The 17450-nt window shown below is 41.7% G+C and overlaps 1 protein-coding gene across 1 annotated transcript; it reads left to right on the top strand.

Moving 5' to 3' along the window:
- The first annotated feature begins 996 nt into the window (after positions 1-996).
- On the top strand, positions 997-15277 carry LOC143027059 (2-iminobutanoate/2-iminopropanoate deaminase-like). The gene is made up of 5 exons (XM_076187954.1): positions 997-1159; positions 6116-6276; positions 13258-13326; positions 14552-14607; positions 15035-15277. The coding sequence occupies exons 1-5, from the start codon at positions 1092-1094 to the stop codon at positions 15083-15085; spliced, it is 405 nt and encodes a 134-aa protein (XP_076044069.1). The 5' UTR covers positions 997-1091; the 3' UTR covers positions 15086-15277.
- Positions 15278-17450: the final 2173 nt, after the last annotated feature.

Below are 17450 nucleotides of genomic sequence, written 5' to 3'. Positions count from 1 at the left end.
GAGACAAAAGTATGACTACAACCTGTGGTTATTCCGCGACACCACGTAATGGCAGCTACTTTTGCGATTCTCTACTCCCTCCACCGAAACTGTTTTGTAATAAGTATGAAACGAGTTAAGCCTATTTACTGCAGTTTGTGGACAGGGCTCTAACAGTATCAAATATAATGGAGAACATTCATGGCGAATAAATAAGATTCAATCCTGATTGGGCTCGAGGTAGAAATTTATTGATGACAGTTCTCCCAAAGTAATGAGCGACACAAACCTTCCTACTATATATCAGAATGAATTATTTATAACGTGTCGACAAATTAAAACCAATGAAACACAAATTATTGGAATTGTATTGAATAATATTACGTTATTACCAAGTTACGAGTAGGAAAGTCAATAGAAATAAGTTGCCGCAATCCTTTGGTTTGAAGAGGGTTTTTATATATTTGTGTGATTCATCTGTTCACATTGTTTACTATAGAGGGAACGTCATGGAAATGAGGAAATAAAAGGAACCTGTTACTTGAGTTATACTACAACCCCTTTGCCACCTATATATGCCACAGAGTTAGATAAAATGGCTTGGCAGCACCCAGAGTGAAAGAACAAGTGCCATAACGTGGCTGCGTGGTTAAGAATATTTTAGTTTCGCCACTATTTTTATATATTTAGTATCCACCAATCAGCTCTTCAGACCGTCTACAAAGGACCAATCATATGCTGTCTGCTGGAGGTGTGTCACAACCACCGGTCTCTATGGGTCGAACTTGGCAAGGGACCAATCAGAAGTCGTCTACGTGAGGTGTGTTGATCAGATGCCAAGTTGCTATATATTTAATATGTTTTACTGAGCTCTTCAGCATAATGTAGAATAATTTTCTTGCAATATAACAAGATTAAAACTATTTTCCTTAATTGTTATATTTTGTTTCATAGAGCGTCTGAGTGAGGTACTTCATGAAAAAAATGTTAACAGCCACGTCACATTGATTTAGGGAAGCAGCATCACAATAGTAGACTTCATTGCTCTCTCAGTACACTGTCGAGTGCAGAGATTGTCAGTCGTCGAGTTATCGTCCAACGTAAATTCCACAATGTCGAGCAAAATAATCAGGAAGGTAATTTCTACAGCCAAGGCTCCTGCCGCTATTGGCCCATACAGGTAAATTAGTTTATGTTGTTGAGTGGAAAAAATGTCCTTGCAATCATTACTAACCGGTCCTGATGTGTCCTTCAGACGTGAGAAGCGTAACTCGTTGCCTAAAATGGATTCTCATAACTACAAATAACACATGTTGCACGAGCTAATGTAGTAATATCACGATTAGCTTAAACAATGCGTTTGTTCCTTTTAAGTTACCGGTACCTATGCATGACTTTTATGAAATAGTGATCGATATTGTCGAATCAGACTTCATCTTTATCAATGTCAGAATGGAGTTGTTTGTAATTTGAACTTAACGTTCCATTTTTATTAGTGTGTTAAACAAGACCCTCACATGGGGGGTGGCAGGGGGTGCATATGCCCTGGGGGGGGCAGATTTAAGGGGAGCGGCAATTCTAGTCTGGACATGCCTGCCACAAGGCTGAGAAAATAATTATAAAAAAGAACAAAGAAGCCCTGAATACCGTAATATACGAATTTTGCGTTAGAATAAACAGATTATGAAATATTTTCCCTTTATCCTTTCTGCAATAGGGACATATACAAATTTTAAAATATGTTTAATTATTCCGCAAGCCAATAGCTAAAATATGATGTTAGGGATAGTGGAGATGGTGGTGATAGATGGGTGGGGGGCATCACTGAGAACTTTGTCCCGGAGAGACATTTAGGCATGTAAGGTCTGTTTTAAAGGTTATGTGCATTTTACGCGTGTGTGCTCGCGCACGTATTTACGTGTAATGTAAGTGTGTAGATGGGGATGGAGCCATGACCATGGGATAATTATCATCATCATCAATTGAGGGCACCATACGCCAAGGAGCGAGTTGCTCCAGTAACACCCCGTCGCCAGTCCCAACGGTCTCCCCGACCAATCTCCCATGCAGACACCTTTCCCATTCCGAACAACCGTTGACAGGTTCGAATAGCTTAGACCCAGGGAATTTCTATATTTCCAATTACCAACCTTTGCCTAAAACTTATTTTAGCTGTTGGCATATATATGCACACAAACACACACACACACACACACACACACACACACACACACACACACACACATATATATATATATATATATATATATGTGTGTGTGTGTGTGTGTGTGTGTGTATGTATATATAATTCCCCAAATAGATTCGTCTATGTTAAGTATTCAATGTTTTTTACCTCAACTTTTTGTTGGTCTCATCCCATGCCGATGCACCCCCCCCCCTTCTCCTTTTTTTCTCCATTTAGCAATCCGAAATATAATCATCATATCACCTCTATCCCTTCGGACTTGGGACTCAAGGGCTCTAGGTGGATTTTTGCCTCCCCTGCTCTGGCGTCCGCACCTTTGGCCTAGGGGTCCGAGTGAAACCCGCAGGAGATGTCTTTCACACGGGCGTTCGACGCGCGCACAGAAACGCATCAGATAATATTTTGTGCATGCATTCGCGTTTCACTGAGACCAGCAGACCCCGGCCGCCACTGCCCAGCGTTCCCGTCCAAACCTTTAAGTCATCCATCTCCTCCAGATTTCCGTTGCCACTTTAGTCAGGTCACTCCAACGAGTCCGTTCAGAATTACTACTAACCATGTTTTCAAATCATCCTTATTACATACATCTTTCTTATTTCCCATCTGTTTGCTATTTAAATTTTTATTTTTTATATAGTAAAGGAAGCTGTACATTACAATTAGTATATTTTTTAGGATTATAATAACGATATGAATAAATTTCATGACACGTGGCATAGCGCTCTTTCCCCATGTTGCCAAGCTAAGGTGAGACAGGTGAGATGGGGGGGGGGGGGGATTATTCTTTGTTATTTATGGGATAGGAGGAAAGCTTTTGGAGCTGTCAAGAGTTTTTATGAGAGTAGTAGAGCATGTGTCAGGATTAGAAATGGAGAGAGTGAGTGGTTTGAAGTAAAGGTGGGACTTCGTCAAGGATGCGTTATGTCGCCCTGGCTGTTCAACTTGTACATGGATGGGGTGGTGCGAGAGGTGAATGCTAGGGTAGTGGGTCAGGGATTGGAGATGGTTAAAGAAAATGGAGAAAAGTGGGAGGTGAGCCAGCTGTTGTTTGCGGACGACACTGCGCTTGTGGCAGGGTCAGAGGAGGGATTGAGGAAGCTGGTGGCAGAGTTTGGGAGAGTATGTGATAGAAGAAAGCTAAAGATAGTTTTAGATACTTGGGTGCAAGTGTAGCAGGAAAAGGTGGTGTGAAGGTGGAGGTAGAATGTAGATTGAGAGAAGCGAGTAAATGCCTTGGTGGTTTAAAGAGTGTAATGAGGAATAGACATTTGGGAATGGATGCGAAGAGGAGACTGTATGAAGGAGTGATTGTGCCAACAGCACTGTATGGGGCAGAAACGTGGAATATAAGAGAAGAAGAGAGAAGGAGTTTGAATGTGTTTGAGATGAGGTGTCTGAGAAGTATGGTGGGGGTTACTAGGCTGGATAGAGTGAGAAATGAGGAGGTGAGGAGGAGAACAGGGGTGAAAAAGGATTTGGGAGATAGGGTTGATGAAAGAATATTAGGATGGTTTGGACACATGGAAAGAATGAGTGAAGAAAGACTAGTAAAAGAGGTATGGAAGGCAGATGTGGAGGGAGTGAAGATGAGGGGACGTCCTAGGATGAGGTGGATGGATGGGGTGAAGGGGGCTTTGGGGAAGAGGGGAATGTCTGTTGAGGAAGGAAGGGAGAGGACGGAAGACAGAGGTGAGTGGAGAATGGTTGTATATGGATGATGTTGTGACTGCATGAGGAGGAATAGGCGGGGTGGGGGGGGGGGCCGGGGTAGTATGTGTGAGTAAATTTTGACGCAGCCCGAAGGGATTTCTCCCCGTCCTCGCCTTATATGCAGAGGGGGACGGAGAGGGGGGGTCGCCGATTAAATGAAGCGGCCTTGCTGTGGATGTACTGTGTCTTGCGACACTGCTTCTGACCCAGGGCGGTGGGCAGGGTGCAGGGATGACCCGTCATCCAGGAGGTGCTCAGATGAGAGGGAGGGTGGGAGGGGTGTGGAGTGTATCTAGGGATGAAATGGGTGGGAGTGTTTTTATGCCTTTCCCTTTTTGGCTACCTCCCTTGGAAGGGGGAAAAAGCCTTGGTATATGTATGTATGTATGTATTATCCTAAGGGATCGCATGAAGAATCGTCACCCCAGATTCGACAGGGTGACACTTCTTATGGGCTATCCTAGGGTGACAAATCTTCTGTTGTATAAGTTGATGGCAATGAATAAGCATAACCCTCATTCAACCTAAACTAATCTTTATTCCACTGTTGATATTCGGCGTACTAGGGTGACGATTCTTCAGATTGGATCTCATGGGGTGACGATTCTTCATGTGGGTGTTTGGGGTGACTTCTTCATGTGATCCCTAAAAAGTGATGCTCGTTGTACTGTACATTTTTCTTTGCTATACACTGAATAACCAAATAAAATTGCGCATAGGTGGGAAATAAGAGAGAGAGGCATGTATTAAAGTTGATTTGGCAGAATGGCAAATCGCGACATATGCACCCTGAATGCCTTGGAGCACAGACGAGCTTGCCGGCTTTTGGCGTTTGCGCCACGTCGTGTGAAAAGTTCCACTGAACTCCATTGAATGTAAAACGCCACGCACGCGAACGCGCGCACCATGAACACTTCTGATAAACCTCACACAAATATTTTAGGGCATCAATTCAGATTACAGGTTGCACAAATACACCTACAGACTACACCATGAAATGAAAGTCCTCAAAGTCGAGGATCGCCTTGACATGAAAGGCACACTTTCGTGTGCCGCAGCCTCCACAAACACAACACACCCACAATATGTAGCAGAACACCCACACACGCCAAGAAACATCAAAACAACGCCCAAATACCATATCACACACAAATACTCTTTTATCTTCCGCCACAACCACCAGACACCAGCCTTCAGAAGCATATCCACAATCATATGACTCACTGCTCCATCAACAAATTGAAAAACAATACATTGCTACATTCCAGACCCCTGGCCGTACTGCGATGCAGCCACCGAACACGTGACAAAAAATCAACGGACAAAAATCCAATCCGCATGGCAGACAAAACCCCAATAGGAAAATTGGGGGCGGGGAAGGACGTAACCTAGTCTAACCCAACCTAACTCCACCTGCAGATTGCCACTGGGTTTTTGTCCGGGTATGACAGTTTTCATTTATTGGGTTTTTGTCCGTTGGGGGGTATTGTCCGGTTTTGTCCATTGGGGGTAGTGTCCGTTCACCGCAGCCACCACCTAACCCTTCTAAGCTAACAGAAGAGACTGGATGACCCTATTACAGACAACTACCCAAGATGTAACACATTATAGAAGACCGCTGTACACAATCACGCACGCCAACAACACAATATACGCTCTATAAAGGATAGTGGGAAAACCCCATTCTAGCAGGGAGACTGAATTGGTCGGCCAGTCTAGGGAACGACAAAAACAACACACATACAGGAATTCTCGTGTGAAAGATCGCATAATATGGGGTTAACTTGTGGATTTTGACCGGAAATGTCAGGTCGGTCGATTTGGCCTAATCTTGTTCCCGAGGGAGAGAGTCGTGAAAAGGGCACTGTGTGGCACATGTGAGGAACTTGAGCCCAAGGGGGTGTGCGTGGGACCCAAACAAACTTGAGGCTCTCGGTAGAGTTTTGCCTTTCCTCCTCTTGCGCCCACACCTTTGGCCTGAGGGGTGTCCAAATGAAATCCGCAGGCCTCGTGGTCCTTAGACTGTGAGTAAATTGGTAGCCAAATCGGAGCAAGTAACCAAAATCGTCAGGTCGGCCGATTTGGCACATACTTGACCCAGGGATAGTCGTGCACAAGGCGTTGTTAAGTGATTTATGTGGAAGTGTATAGCATACAATACATGTATTCAAATTTTGCATAAACAAATCCCTTTTTTTCACGAATCTTTCTTTCCAACAGTCAAGCAGTCCAGGGAGGGAACATGCTCTTCATCTCTGGACAGCTTGGATTTGATCCTGCCACGATGAAGATCGTCGAGGGTGGTGTTGTTCCAGAAGCTCAACGTGCCTTAGAAAACATGGGACACATTCTTGAGGAAGCTGGGTGCACATTTAAACATGGTACTTTATTTCTATAGTAGTAGTAGTAGGTGTTTAGGTATATAAGGGTACTGCCGCCAACAAGACAATCCCGTCGTCCTGAAAACAATGTGCATTAGATTAGATCATTAGTATCGCTGTCAATATGGCGGTAATTTGATCTCATATATTTGAGGGCCTCAAACTATTTTGACGGTGACGTGTTAGCGGCGACACTCTCATCCCAATTTACCGATGTTTATATGTGTACTTCTGTACCTATTATTCATCATATTAATTGCATGTTATGATGACTTGTTCACATCTCAGCAGCATGCGTTGGGCTATAATATCTGAATTTTGCTGTTCTGAACTCGCATTGCAATTTTGTTGTGGAAACGTGTGCAGAAAAGAATTGTACTTTTTTCATAATAGAGACAGACTTTCTAAGTACTGATAATGCCCAGTCACATATAATGGTCATTATACACATATTTTTCGTTCGCGATATTGTTGAAGACAATATCGCAGTGAAGAGGTGGAATCATAGATGTTGGTAAAGGTATGTAGGATGGGCCAAGCAACTGGACGGAAAAAATAAATAATAAACTACAACAGTGAGAAAAGACAGGAGTGCGTGCTCCAAGTTCGGAAGGGTGTAGAAACGATAATTTGCTGCCAACGACAACAGTCGGTTTAACATGAACTATGAAGGTACTCATAACGCTCACCATGAGCACAAAGTACAACCAACCAGTTGCAAAGGGATAAGTTATTATTATCAGTTCAGCAGTATTTAAGGGACAAAATGTGTACAGGAAAAATATGTATAACAGCATTAGAGATCAGAACTGGGCGCGTTAACGCCGAACAAATAGTACATTACCGAAAAATCTGGGGTGCATTTGCGTCAAGGCGTTACCGATTTAAATTTTTCTTAGAACGGTATGTGTGTGTGTGTGTGTGTGTGTATAAATATATATACATACATACACACATACACACTTATCATATGCAGTAATGCGGACCGCTCCAAAGAAATTAAGATCAGTAACGCATTGACGGAAATGCACCCCAGATTTTTCGGTATCGACCTGTCCTGCGGTATCGCGCACAGATCTGTTGGAGGTGTATCACCGATACATCCGGGAATGGTCACACACGTAAGCTGTTATGGAAGCATTGAGGTTATTCCGACCTTGCACACCCTTCTGTCTGCCTCTCTCCACCTCTCATAGTGTCTTCAAGGCCATTGCATAATGAAGGTGGCACGGTCTTGTGTCACATGCCTAACCTTCGCTTTTATATAACCATATTGTTGACCGATGCATTCCACATCTGAATATTAAGGGCGTCTTTATGGCAGCTACGAAAAACATCATTTGCGAGAATTGGCAGCAACCTTTGCAACTTTTACTTGTTTTGTCATAAACGGTACACATTACTGCAACCATTTACATACACATTCTACATATTTAGATACATTTACCGAATTGTAGTATACGGGGTTGGAGTTGTGTGCTCTCGGGAGTCCATCGCTATATCACTGTATATATTTATCACTTTGCCTTTTAATTCATATTTAACAGTGACAAAAATGGTTAACAAAATTCTTAGCTATCAGATAGTGCAGAGTAACTCACAGCAACCAAATTTCTGGGATTAAATGACTGGACCGTGGAGTTACAATACTGACCTGTATTATTAGACACCTTCACACGAGACTTCTCCACAGCACATCCTGTGCATAACACCAAAGTGCTCACCTGTGCTGATGACATGAGTAGGGTGTACATCTGCTACTGACTTGCTAAGCCTGTTCTAATTGCCCTGCTGTTGTAACATTTGCCAGTGATGTACTTGTTTAGTGGTACCATCTTGTAATGCTGATTCAGCAGTCCTGAAATCAGTCCCTATCAGGATTGAAAAGCATAACAATACAGCAAGCCCTCTCTCTTAGGCAAGTGGTTGGAGTGTGTATATGAGATGGGGTGTATTTACCTAATTGTAGTATACAGGAAAGGAACAATACTCCTTGGCTCCTACTCTGCAATTTATCATATCTAGCCTCAAGTTCATGTACAGTTCCAACTTAATTTATATGTTATTTTCATTTATCACATTTAGATCTGAACTGGGCGCGTTAACGTTTGGGATATTGGCTGCTTGTTATTGTGGCAAAGTAGCATGCAGTTGATACTTTAGGGTCTATATGGGGCGCCCCTACGGACCAGAGCCACACATCATTTTGTCTATGATAGAGGAAAACTCTGTTCATAGAGAAATTATGACACTTTTATACTACGACTGTCCCTCTGTTATGCTGTCCCCCAACCCCTTGTTGCTGTCCTGTACCATTTCTCTGAGTATTCTTTTTCTGTGGTGTGGGAAAAGAATACTGCCACCAAGTATTCCCACTTGGATCGTAAGAGGCGAGAAGAAAGGGACGGGGATTGGGACTAGGCATCCTTCTCCTTGTAGCCCCACAGGGGACATTCTTAAACAAAAGAGAGAAGGCATAAGAGGGTCTGGGAGTTTTCGGACCATCACCCTAAGGTTTGGGTACTTTAATGTGCGTGGATGTGGTACAGATGAGAGTTAAAGGGAAGAGATAGGTAGTATGTTTGTGTGAAGAAAGATGGATGTGTTGGCTTTTAGTGAAACTAAGTTGAAAGGGAAGGGTGAGTGTAAGTTTGGGAGTGTAAGTGGGAGGTTATCAGGAGTGAAGAGAGGGCAAGGGAGGGAAGGGGTGGCTATTCTAGTAAGTGAAGAGATAGGTAAACGGGTAGTGGAGTGGAAGGAGGTTTCCTCAAGGATAATGTGGATGAAGGTGAAACTGGGAAAGGAGATGTGGGTCATTGTAAGTGCATATGGGCCTGGCAGTGAGAAGAGTGTAGAAGAAAGGGAGGCCTTTTGGATAGATTTAAATGAGTGCATAGAGGATTTAGGAAGAAATGTCAATGTAATAGTACTGGGAGACTTTAATGCTAGGGTAGGAAATGGTCCAATCGATGGATTGGTTGGGAAATGTGGGGTTCCAGGAAAGAATCCTAGTGGAAAGTTGATGGTGGAAATGTGTCTAGAGTTGATGATAGCAAATACAGTGTTTCGGAAGAAAGTCAAGCATAAGTACACATGGGAAAGGGTGATGGAGGGAAGGGTGGTAGAGCGCTAATGGATTATGTAGTGGTAAATAGGATTATGATAGGAAGAGTTAAGGATGTACATGTGCTAAGGGGAGAGGGTGGGGGAATATCAGATCATTTTTTTGGTGGAAGGTAAGTTGAGAGTGGAGGATAGATGGAGAAAGAGGAAAGGGACAAAAGGTAGGGAGGTTCTTAGAGTGAACTCTTTGAATGAAAAGGAAAAGGAGGAGTACGAAAAGAAGCTGAAGGAGGAGTGGGAGGGAGTAAAGGATAGAGTAGAGCTAGGTGTGGAAGAGGAATGGCGATGGTTCAAGGAGGGAGTCATAAAGTGTGCAAGGATGGTGTGTGGAACAAGAAGGACAGGGGGAAATGGAAGAAAGGGTAGTGAATGGTGGGATGAGGAAACAAAGAAGGTTGTAGAAGAGAAGAAGCGAGCTTTCACAGATTGGTTACAAAATAGGACGAGGGAGTCATATGAGACGTACAAAGAAAAGAAAAGAGAAGTAAAGCAAAAGGTAAAGGAGGCAAAGAGGAGAGCAGATGTGAAATGGGGTAAGAGTATGACAGGAAATTTTTTAAAGTAATAAAAAGATGTTTTGGAAAGAAATTAAGAGAGGAAGAGGAGGCGAATCAAGTAGAGAAGAAAAGGTAAAAGGTGCAGATGGAGAGATGATAATGGAAGAGAAGGCAGTAAGGGGAAGATGGGCAGAATATTTTAGGGAGTTGCTAAATGTGAAGGAGGATAGGGAGGGAAAGATAGCTGCAGTGGGAAATGCGAAGAAAATGACCGTGATGAGGGAGGAGAAATAAGGAAGGATGAGGTGAAGGCAGTTGTTAATATGATGAAAGCAGGTAAGGCACCTGGTCTGGATGGATGCCATGCAGAATGTCTAAAAAAGGAAGGTACAGTGATGGTGGACTGGCTGGTGATGTTATGTAATGTTTGCTGGAGAGAGGGTAGAGTGCCGGAGGACTGCCTGTATAGTTCCTCTTTACAAGGGAAAAGGGGACAAGTGTGAATGTAGTAGTTTCAGAGGGATTAACTTTTTAAGTGTAGTTGGGAAGGCTTATGGGAGGATCTTGATTTAGAGGATTAGGAGAGGAACAGAAGGAGTAATTGGTGAGGAACAGTGTGGATTTAGGACAGGTAGAGGTTGTGTAGATCAGATCTTTGTGGTAAGACAGATATGTGAGAAAGCTATAGGAAAGGGGAAGGATGTTTTTTGGGCTTTTATGGATCTGGAAAAGGCTTATGATAGGGTAGACAGAAAGGCACTGTGGGAGGTTATGCAGATTTACGGGATAGGAGGAAAGCTTCTGGGAGCTGTCAAGAGTTTTTATGAGAGTAGTAGAGCTTGTGTAAAGATTGGAAATGGAGAGAGTGAGTGGTTCGAGGTAAAGGTGGGACTTCGTCAAGGATGCGTTATGTCGCCCTGGCTGTTTAATTTATACATGGATGAGGTAGTGCAAGAGGTAAATGCAAGGGTAGTGGGTCAGGGATTGGAGATGGTTAAAGAAAATGGAGAAAAGTGGGAGGTGAGCCAGCTGTTGTTTGCTGACGACACTGTGCTTGTGGCAGGATCGGAGGAGGGATTGAGGAAGTTGGTGGCAGAATTTGGGAGAGTATGTGATAGAAGAAAGCTAAGGATAAATGTGGGTAAAAGTAAGGTGATGAGATGTACAAGGGGTGAAAGTGGCAGTAGACTGGAAGTGAGCATTAAGGGAGAGCGACTGGAGGAAGTGGATAGTTTTAGATACTTGGGTGCAAATGTGGCAGGAAAAGATGGAGTGGAGGTAGAATGTAGATTGAGAGAAGCGAGTAAGTGCCTTGGTGGATTAAAGAGTGTAATGAGGAATAGACATTTGGGAATGGATGCTAAGAGGAGACTGTATGAAGGAGTGATTGTGTCAACAGCACTGTATGGGGCAGAAACATGGAACATAAGAGAAGAAGAGAGAAGGAGTTTGAATGTGTTTGAGATGAGGTGTCTGAGAAGTATGATAGGGGTTACTAGGCTAGATAGAGTGAGAAATGAGGAGGTGAGGAGGAGAACAGGGGTGGAAAGGGAGTTGGGAGATAGGGTTGATGAAAGAGTATTAGGGTGGTTTGGACACATGGAAAGAATGAGTGAAGAAAGACTAGTAAAAGAGGTATGGAAGGCAGATGTGGAGGGAGTGAACATGAGGGGACGTCCTAGGATGAGGTGGATGGATGGGGTGAATGGGGCTTTGGGGAAGAGGGGAATGTCTGTTGAGGAAGGACGGGAGAGGACAGAAGACAGGGGTGAATGGAGAATGGTTGTATATGGATGATGTTGTGATTGCATGAGGTGGAATGAGTGGGGGGATGGGGGGTGAGGTAGTATGGGTGAGCAAAATTTGATGCAGCCCGAAGGGATTTCTCCCCGTCCTCTCCTTTTATGCATCTTGCCCACTGCATCTTGCCCACTGCCCTGGGTCAAAAGCAATTTAGTAAGACACCACATCCACAGCAAGGCCATTTCATGTAATCGGTGATCCCCCCTCTCCATCCCCTCATGCAGAAAAAGAGATGGAGAGAAATCCCTTTGGGCTGCATCAAAATATCATTTATGCATAGTCCCTCACCCCTCCATCCCCCACTCACTCCCCTCCATGCATCACAGCATCATCTATACACAACCATTCTCCACTCACCCCTATCTTCTGTCTTCTCCCTTCCTCAACAGTCATTCCCTTCTTTCCCACTGCTCCTTTTACCCCATCCATCTCATCCTTGGTTGCCTCCTCATGTTCACTCCCTCCACAGCTGCCTTCCACACCTCTTTTATAATCTTTCTTTACTCATTCTTTCCGTGTGTTCAAACCATCCCAATACTGATTCATCAACCCTATCTACAAACGCCCTTTCTACCCCTGCTCTCCTCCTCACCTCCTTGTTTCTCACCATATCCAGCATAGTAACCCCTACCATACTTCTCAGGCATGTCAACTCAACATACTTTTTTTCTTTTATGTTCCATGTTTCTCCACCATACAGTGCTGTTGACACAATCACTCCTTCATACAATCTCTTCTTAGCATCCATTCCCAAAATGTACATTTCTTGTTACACTTTTTGATCCCCCAAGGCATTTACTTGCTTCTCTCAATCCACAGTCTACCTACACCTCCATTCCCCACTTTCCTGCCATATTCACACTCAAGTATCTAAAACTATCCACTTCCTCCAGTCTCTCTCCTTTAATACTCACTTCCAATTTGCTGCCATATTCTCTCCTTGTACATCTCATCATCTTACTTTCACCCACATTTATCTTGAACTTCCTTCTTTTGCACACCTTCCCAAACTCTGTCACTAACTTCCTTAATCCCTAATTGTATTTTATCTAATTATAGTATACAGGAAAGGAGCAATGCTCATTGGGTCCTGTTACCTATTCTCTAATTTTCTAATATACCTAGAGTTAAATTCATGTATGATTCCAACTTAATCTATATCTTCGATTTCCAATTATCATATTTAGATTTGAACTCGTGTATTGTTTGAGCTTGGGCTACGTCACCTTCTGAGCTATTCCACACATACATCTATATGGAAAACTATTTCTTCACATCCTTTCAGCATGTGGTATTTCTTAATTTACTTCCGTGACCTCTTAAAGTCCTCCCATCATTAATGAGACCTCTTCTCTCAATGCAATCTACCCCTTTTAGTGACCTAAACAATGTAATCATGTCACCTCTTTCTCTTCGATCTTTCAAAGTTGGTAGACCCAGTACTTTTAGTCTTTCCTCATATGGTTTATCTGCCAGGCCGGGGACCAGTTTGGTTGCTGCCCTTTGTATTCTCTCAACCTGCTTCAGATGTAATGCTTTTAATTGCTTCTGTTTGCAGTTGTCAAAACTACAGTGCTGCTGGCTGACATTAATGACTTTGCTGCAGTCAATGAGGTGTACTCTAAATGTAAGTAGAAATAGTTCTATTTATTATTATTATTATTTTTATACATATATATACGTTTTTCTCTTCTTTTTTTCAAGTTTTTAAGTATTATGGGATTAGGAGAGGAAAAGGCTGAATTTATCATTTATATGGAAGACAGGTGTGTGGGAAATATTTAGGAAAAAGTAACATTTTTTTATGAGCCTTCATGGATATCAAGAAGGCATATGGTAAGGTTAAAAGAGAAGAGTGATGCAGTGTGTTTATCTCTTGAAAGTGATAAAAATTTCCCGCATGAATAGGGTATGTGTAAAACAAAAAAATCCTTAATGAATGGTTTAAGGAGAAGGTAGGGCTGTCAGGGTTGTGTGATGTTGATATAGTTGTTTGATATGTACAGTAAATGGATGGAGTTGACCTTGTTGGGGCAGCTTTCCAGCAAAATTAGGTTTAAAGAGGCTATTTTTAGTGCTATTTACAAAGATGACCCATTTTCCATGAGGAACTAAAATGAGAGGGAGGAAAGGGTGGTGGATGAGAGTGGGTGTGTGCCTTTTGACTTGGCTACCTCCCTTATAAGGGGGGGAAAACCTTTGTTTTATAGATAGAACTTTTAGGGCAACTTTTCTAGCTCCCTTTCTGTGGAGGATGGACAGAGTGGATCTTGAATAGGACTGTTCAGTTGTATTGGCTGCTGCCAAGGTATACTGCTTTCTAAACCCACCATGGGGCAACCTCTGAGTCTGGACTGCCTGCTGTGTGGATTGTGAATAAGGGATTCCAGAGATCAGCTTATTCTTTCTTGAGTGACCTGTGGGCTTATCCAGTAACTGTTGCTGATTACTTGGAAGCCATGAGTCCTGCTAGAGAGACTTGGGGCAATAGATTGATAAATTTATTGCATGTATGTATCGTGTGTTGGTGAGATTGGCTGGATGAGGCAAGTAGGTCTTTTGATGTAGGTGTGTGTATTCACTTGGAAACCTTATTATTGAAATTAGAGCCTTTGTGTGAATACTCATACTATGTATTTACCTAGTTTACCTTGTATGTATGTATATGTGTATATATGTGTATACCTATATGTATACGAATATATATGTATATATATGTATATATATGTATATATATATATACATGTATATATGTATATACATGTATATATATATATATATACATATACGCACACATACATCATGCACTAACCTGGCCTACACAAAAGTTAAATGAATTTTTAATATTACAGTTTTTTCTGAAGCAGTGCCAGCCCGTGCAGCTTACCAGGTTGCCAACCTTCCTAAGGTAAGGCATTAGATATACATATTTTTTTTTAACCATTATTTCAGGCAGTGGGTGAGAGATAGGGATGGGCCATGCAGTAGTTCAGTCTTGAACTTATGAACAAGTGGTCAGGAGTCTGATTCCTGGAGCCTGCTATGGGCTTGCTGAGTTGGTTCCTGACTGCCCTGGCGAGGCAGGCAGATGACCCAATGTCAGTCTATCCAGTGACTTGCTGCAACTGACAGGGTTTTGCCCTCCCAGGGAGTTCTCACTTCCCACTGCATGAGAGTGGGATGTTTGGAGGTTGGGTTCATGTCTTGGCTACCTCCCTTGTGAAGGGGAAGGAGCCCTTTGGTATATCAGAGGATATAGACAGATTTCACAAACTTCTTGCTTCAATACCCTTTACTTACCTGTAACCAAACTTTTTTCTTTCTTTTTTTATCAGGGAGGACGTGTAGAAATTGAAGCTGTTGCCATTGTTGGAGAACTGGCTTAGTCCTAAATATCAGTGGATGTTTTATACAAAACAAAAGACAGCATTCATATTGAGTAGATTTTGTAACCATCATCATCACTGAATCTTAGAGAAAAGTACTAAGAACCATTTGAGAAGAGTATATTTTATCCTCAATATTCTTCCATTACAATTTAAGAGAGCTGCGTTTAAGAATAAATTACTTTATTTCCATATTGTATATTTCATTTGTAAACCTTTTCATATAGAGAATAAGTGTGCACAACCAATATATGAACCTGTGTACCCGCCAACTATTGTAACTCCCTGAGGATGACTTGAGTCAGGTCGAAAGGTGTGTGAGAATAATGAAACGGACACTCCTTGAATTGTTCAAATGTCATTATTCAACATAATTTTAAAGGTACTCAAATATGATATAAAGTCGATACATTCTTTCATATCATAAGACACATTCCTAATGATACATAAAATGGAACAATTGTAAAAATAATACAACTCGTCTAGACAGCTGACTCTAACCTAAACTAAACCAGTCCAAAATCTCCTAACCTAAGCCAACCTAACCTGACCTCCCCTACCTAAACTAATCTAACGTAATCTAACAACTCAACCTATTTAAGCCTAACCCATCCCAATCTAACCCTACCTAACTTGCAATAGTGGGCATGATAAGATTATAATAAGAAAAATAACTCATTTTTTCTTTGTTTAGTTTTATTAATATGTAGGTTGCAAATATCTTTTAGAACCATATGGGATTGGAAAAATTACTGTTATTTTGCTTTTTGTGTAAAAAAAAATATTTTTTGGAACCTATCTTGGAGGAATTTGCCAGAAACTGTAACGCGAGTTGAGTCGCTTCTCCTGCATACGGCAGGCCTTTTCATGGGCTTTCCTTAGCGCCGCCCACTTACATGATAACTATGACACATTTCAATAGATGGCATGCCAATTCCTCAAAATAATGTTGAATTTTCTACCAATCAATAGTGCCGTATAGGTTTGGTAGCCCCTCCCATGATTTTTGGTGCAACTATATACTTGTGCTTCTAACTTATAATAACATGATAATATATATATATACATATACAATGCCTGTTTTGGTGTTTTTCTAGTTCATACCACACACAGGGTGAGAATTTAATTTCTATGTGCACCCAAAATAAACATAATGAGTGGTGAGGAGCAAGACTAGTTGAGCGCATTTTGATTGACGATAAAAAACTCTTGGGTTTTCTTCATGTCAGTGTCAAATGATTTGGATAGCAATCTGCTTAGACCACTAATGAAACCTCTTTAATAATTAAGAAACATATAAATTATAGGTTTGTTAATCATACTGTTGTGATGATTGGATATATTTCCTCTATTCATTGCATTAATTTTATAATTAAATATTGAGTGTGTTGTTGACTTGTTGTATTGTGATTATGTACAATGTATGTAAGAACCAATTTTAAGCCCGTGCATGTCTCTAAGAAATTTGCCATCAAATTTGAGTTGGTAACGAAGTGTGGCATCAATATTAAATTCCCCTGTACATGATAATTTTCAATGGGGTTTCCATTTAGCTGGTGTGCTCATGTCCCATTTGGGAAGACTGAACTATATGTGCACTCAGGCCAAGGCCAGCAAGATTGTTTTTGAGACCTTAGAGTCATTGTTTCATTCAGATTGGGTAGAGATGCTATCACTTTGGATAGGTTCCACTTTATTTTGAATACCTTTTTTATATGTTGTTGCTGGTGCTTTTCGAGAGAAGAGCAGCATCTCTCAGCTATAAGACAGACGAGTCCCTATTGTCTTTTGCAACAAAGCTTTCACGAAAGCTAAAGGAAATGCCTCTTTGTGTATTGTGTGGTAATTTCACAGAATAGAGGAAATGACAACTTATAGGAACTAAAGTACAAATATAAAGCCTACTATATCGGACCATTTCCTACCCTAGCACTATGGTCTCCCAGTACTATTACATTGACATTTCTCCCTAAATCCTCTATGCACTCATTTAAATCTATCCAAAAGGTTGGGAAATGTGGAGTTCCAGGAAAGAATAGTAGTGGAGAGTTGATGGTGGAAATGTGTCTAGAGAGAGAGTTGATATTAGCAAATACAGTGTTTCGGAAGAAAGTCAAGCATAGTACACATGGGAGAGGGTGGTAGATAGAGCGTTAATGGATTATGTAGTGGTAAATAGGATTATGATAAGAGTTAAGGATGTACATGTGTTAAGGGGAGAGGGTGGGGGAATATCAGATCATTTTTTGGTGGAAGGTAAGTTGAGAGTGGAGGATAGATTGAGAAAGAGGAAAGGGACAAAAAGTAGGGAGGTGCTTAGAGTGAACTCTTTAAATGAAAAGGAAAAGGAGGAGTACAAGAAGAA

The sequence above is a fragment of the Oratosquilla oratoria genome, chromosome 7, assembly GCF_046742065.1.
Source record: "Oratosquilla oratoria isolate Oo_2021 chromosome 7, ASM4674206v1, whole genome shotgun sequence".
Classification (NCBI taxonomy): Eukaryota; Metazoa; Arthropoda; class Malacostraca; order Stomatopoda; family Squillidae; genus Oratosquilla; species Oratosquilla oratoria.
This window is presented reverse-complemented; position numbering and strand designations above follow the sequence as displayed.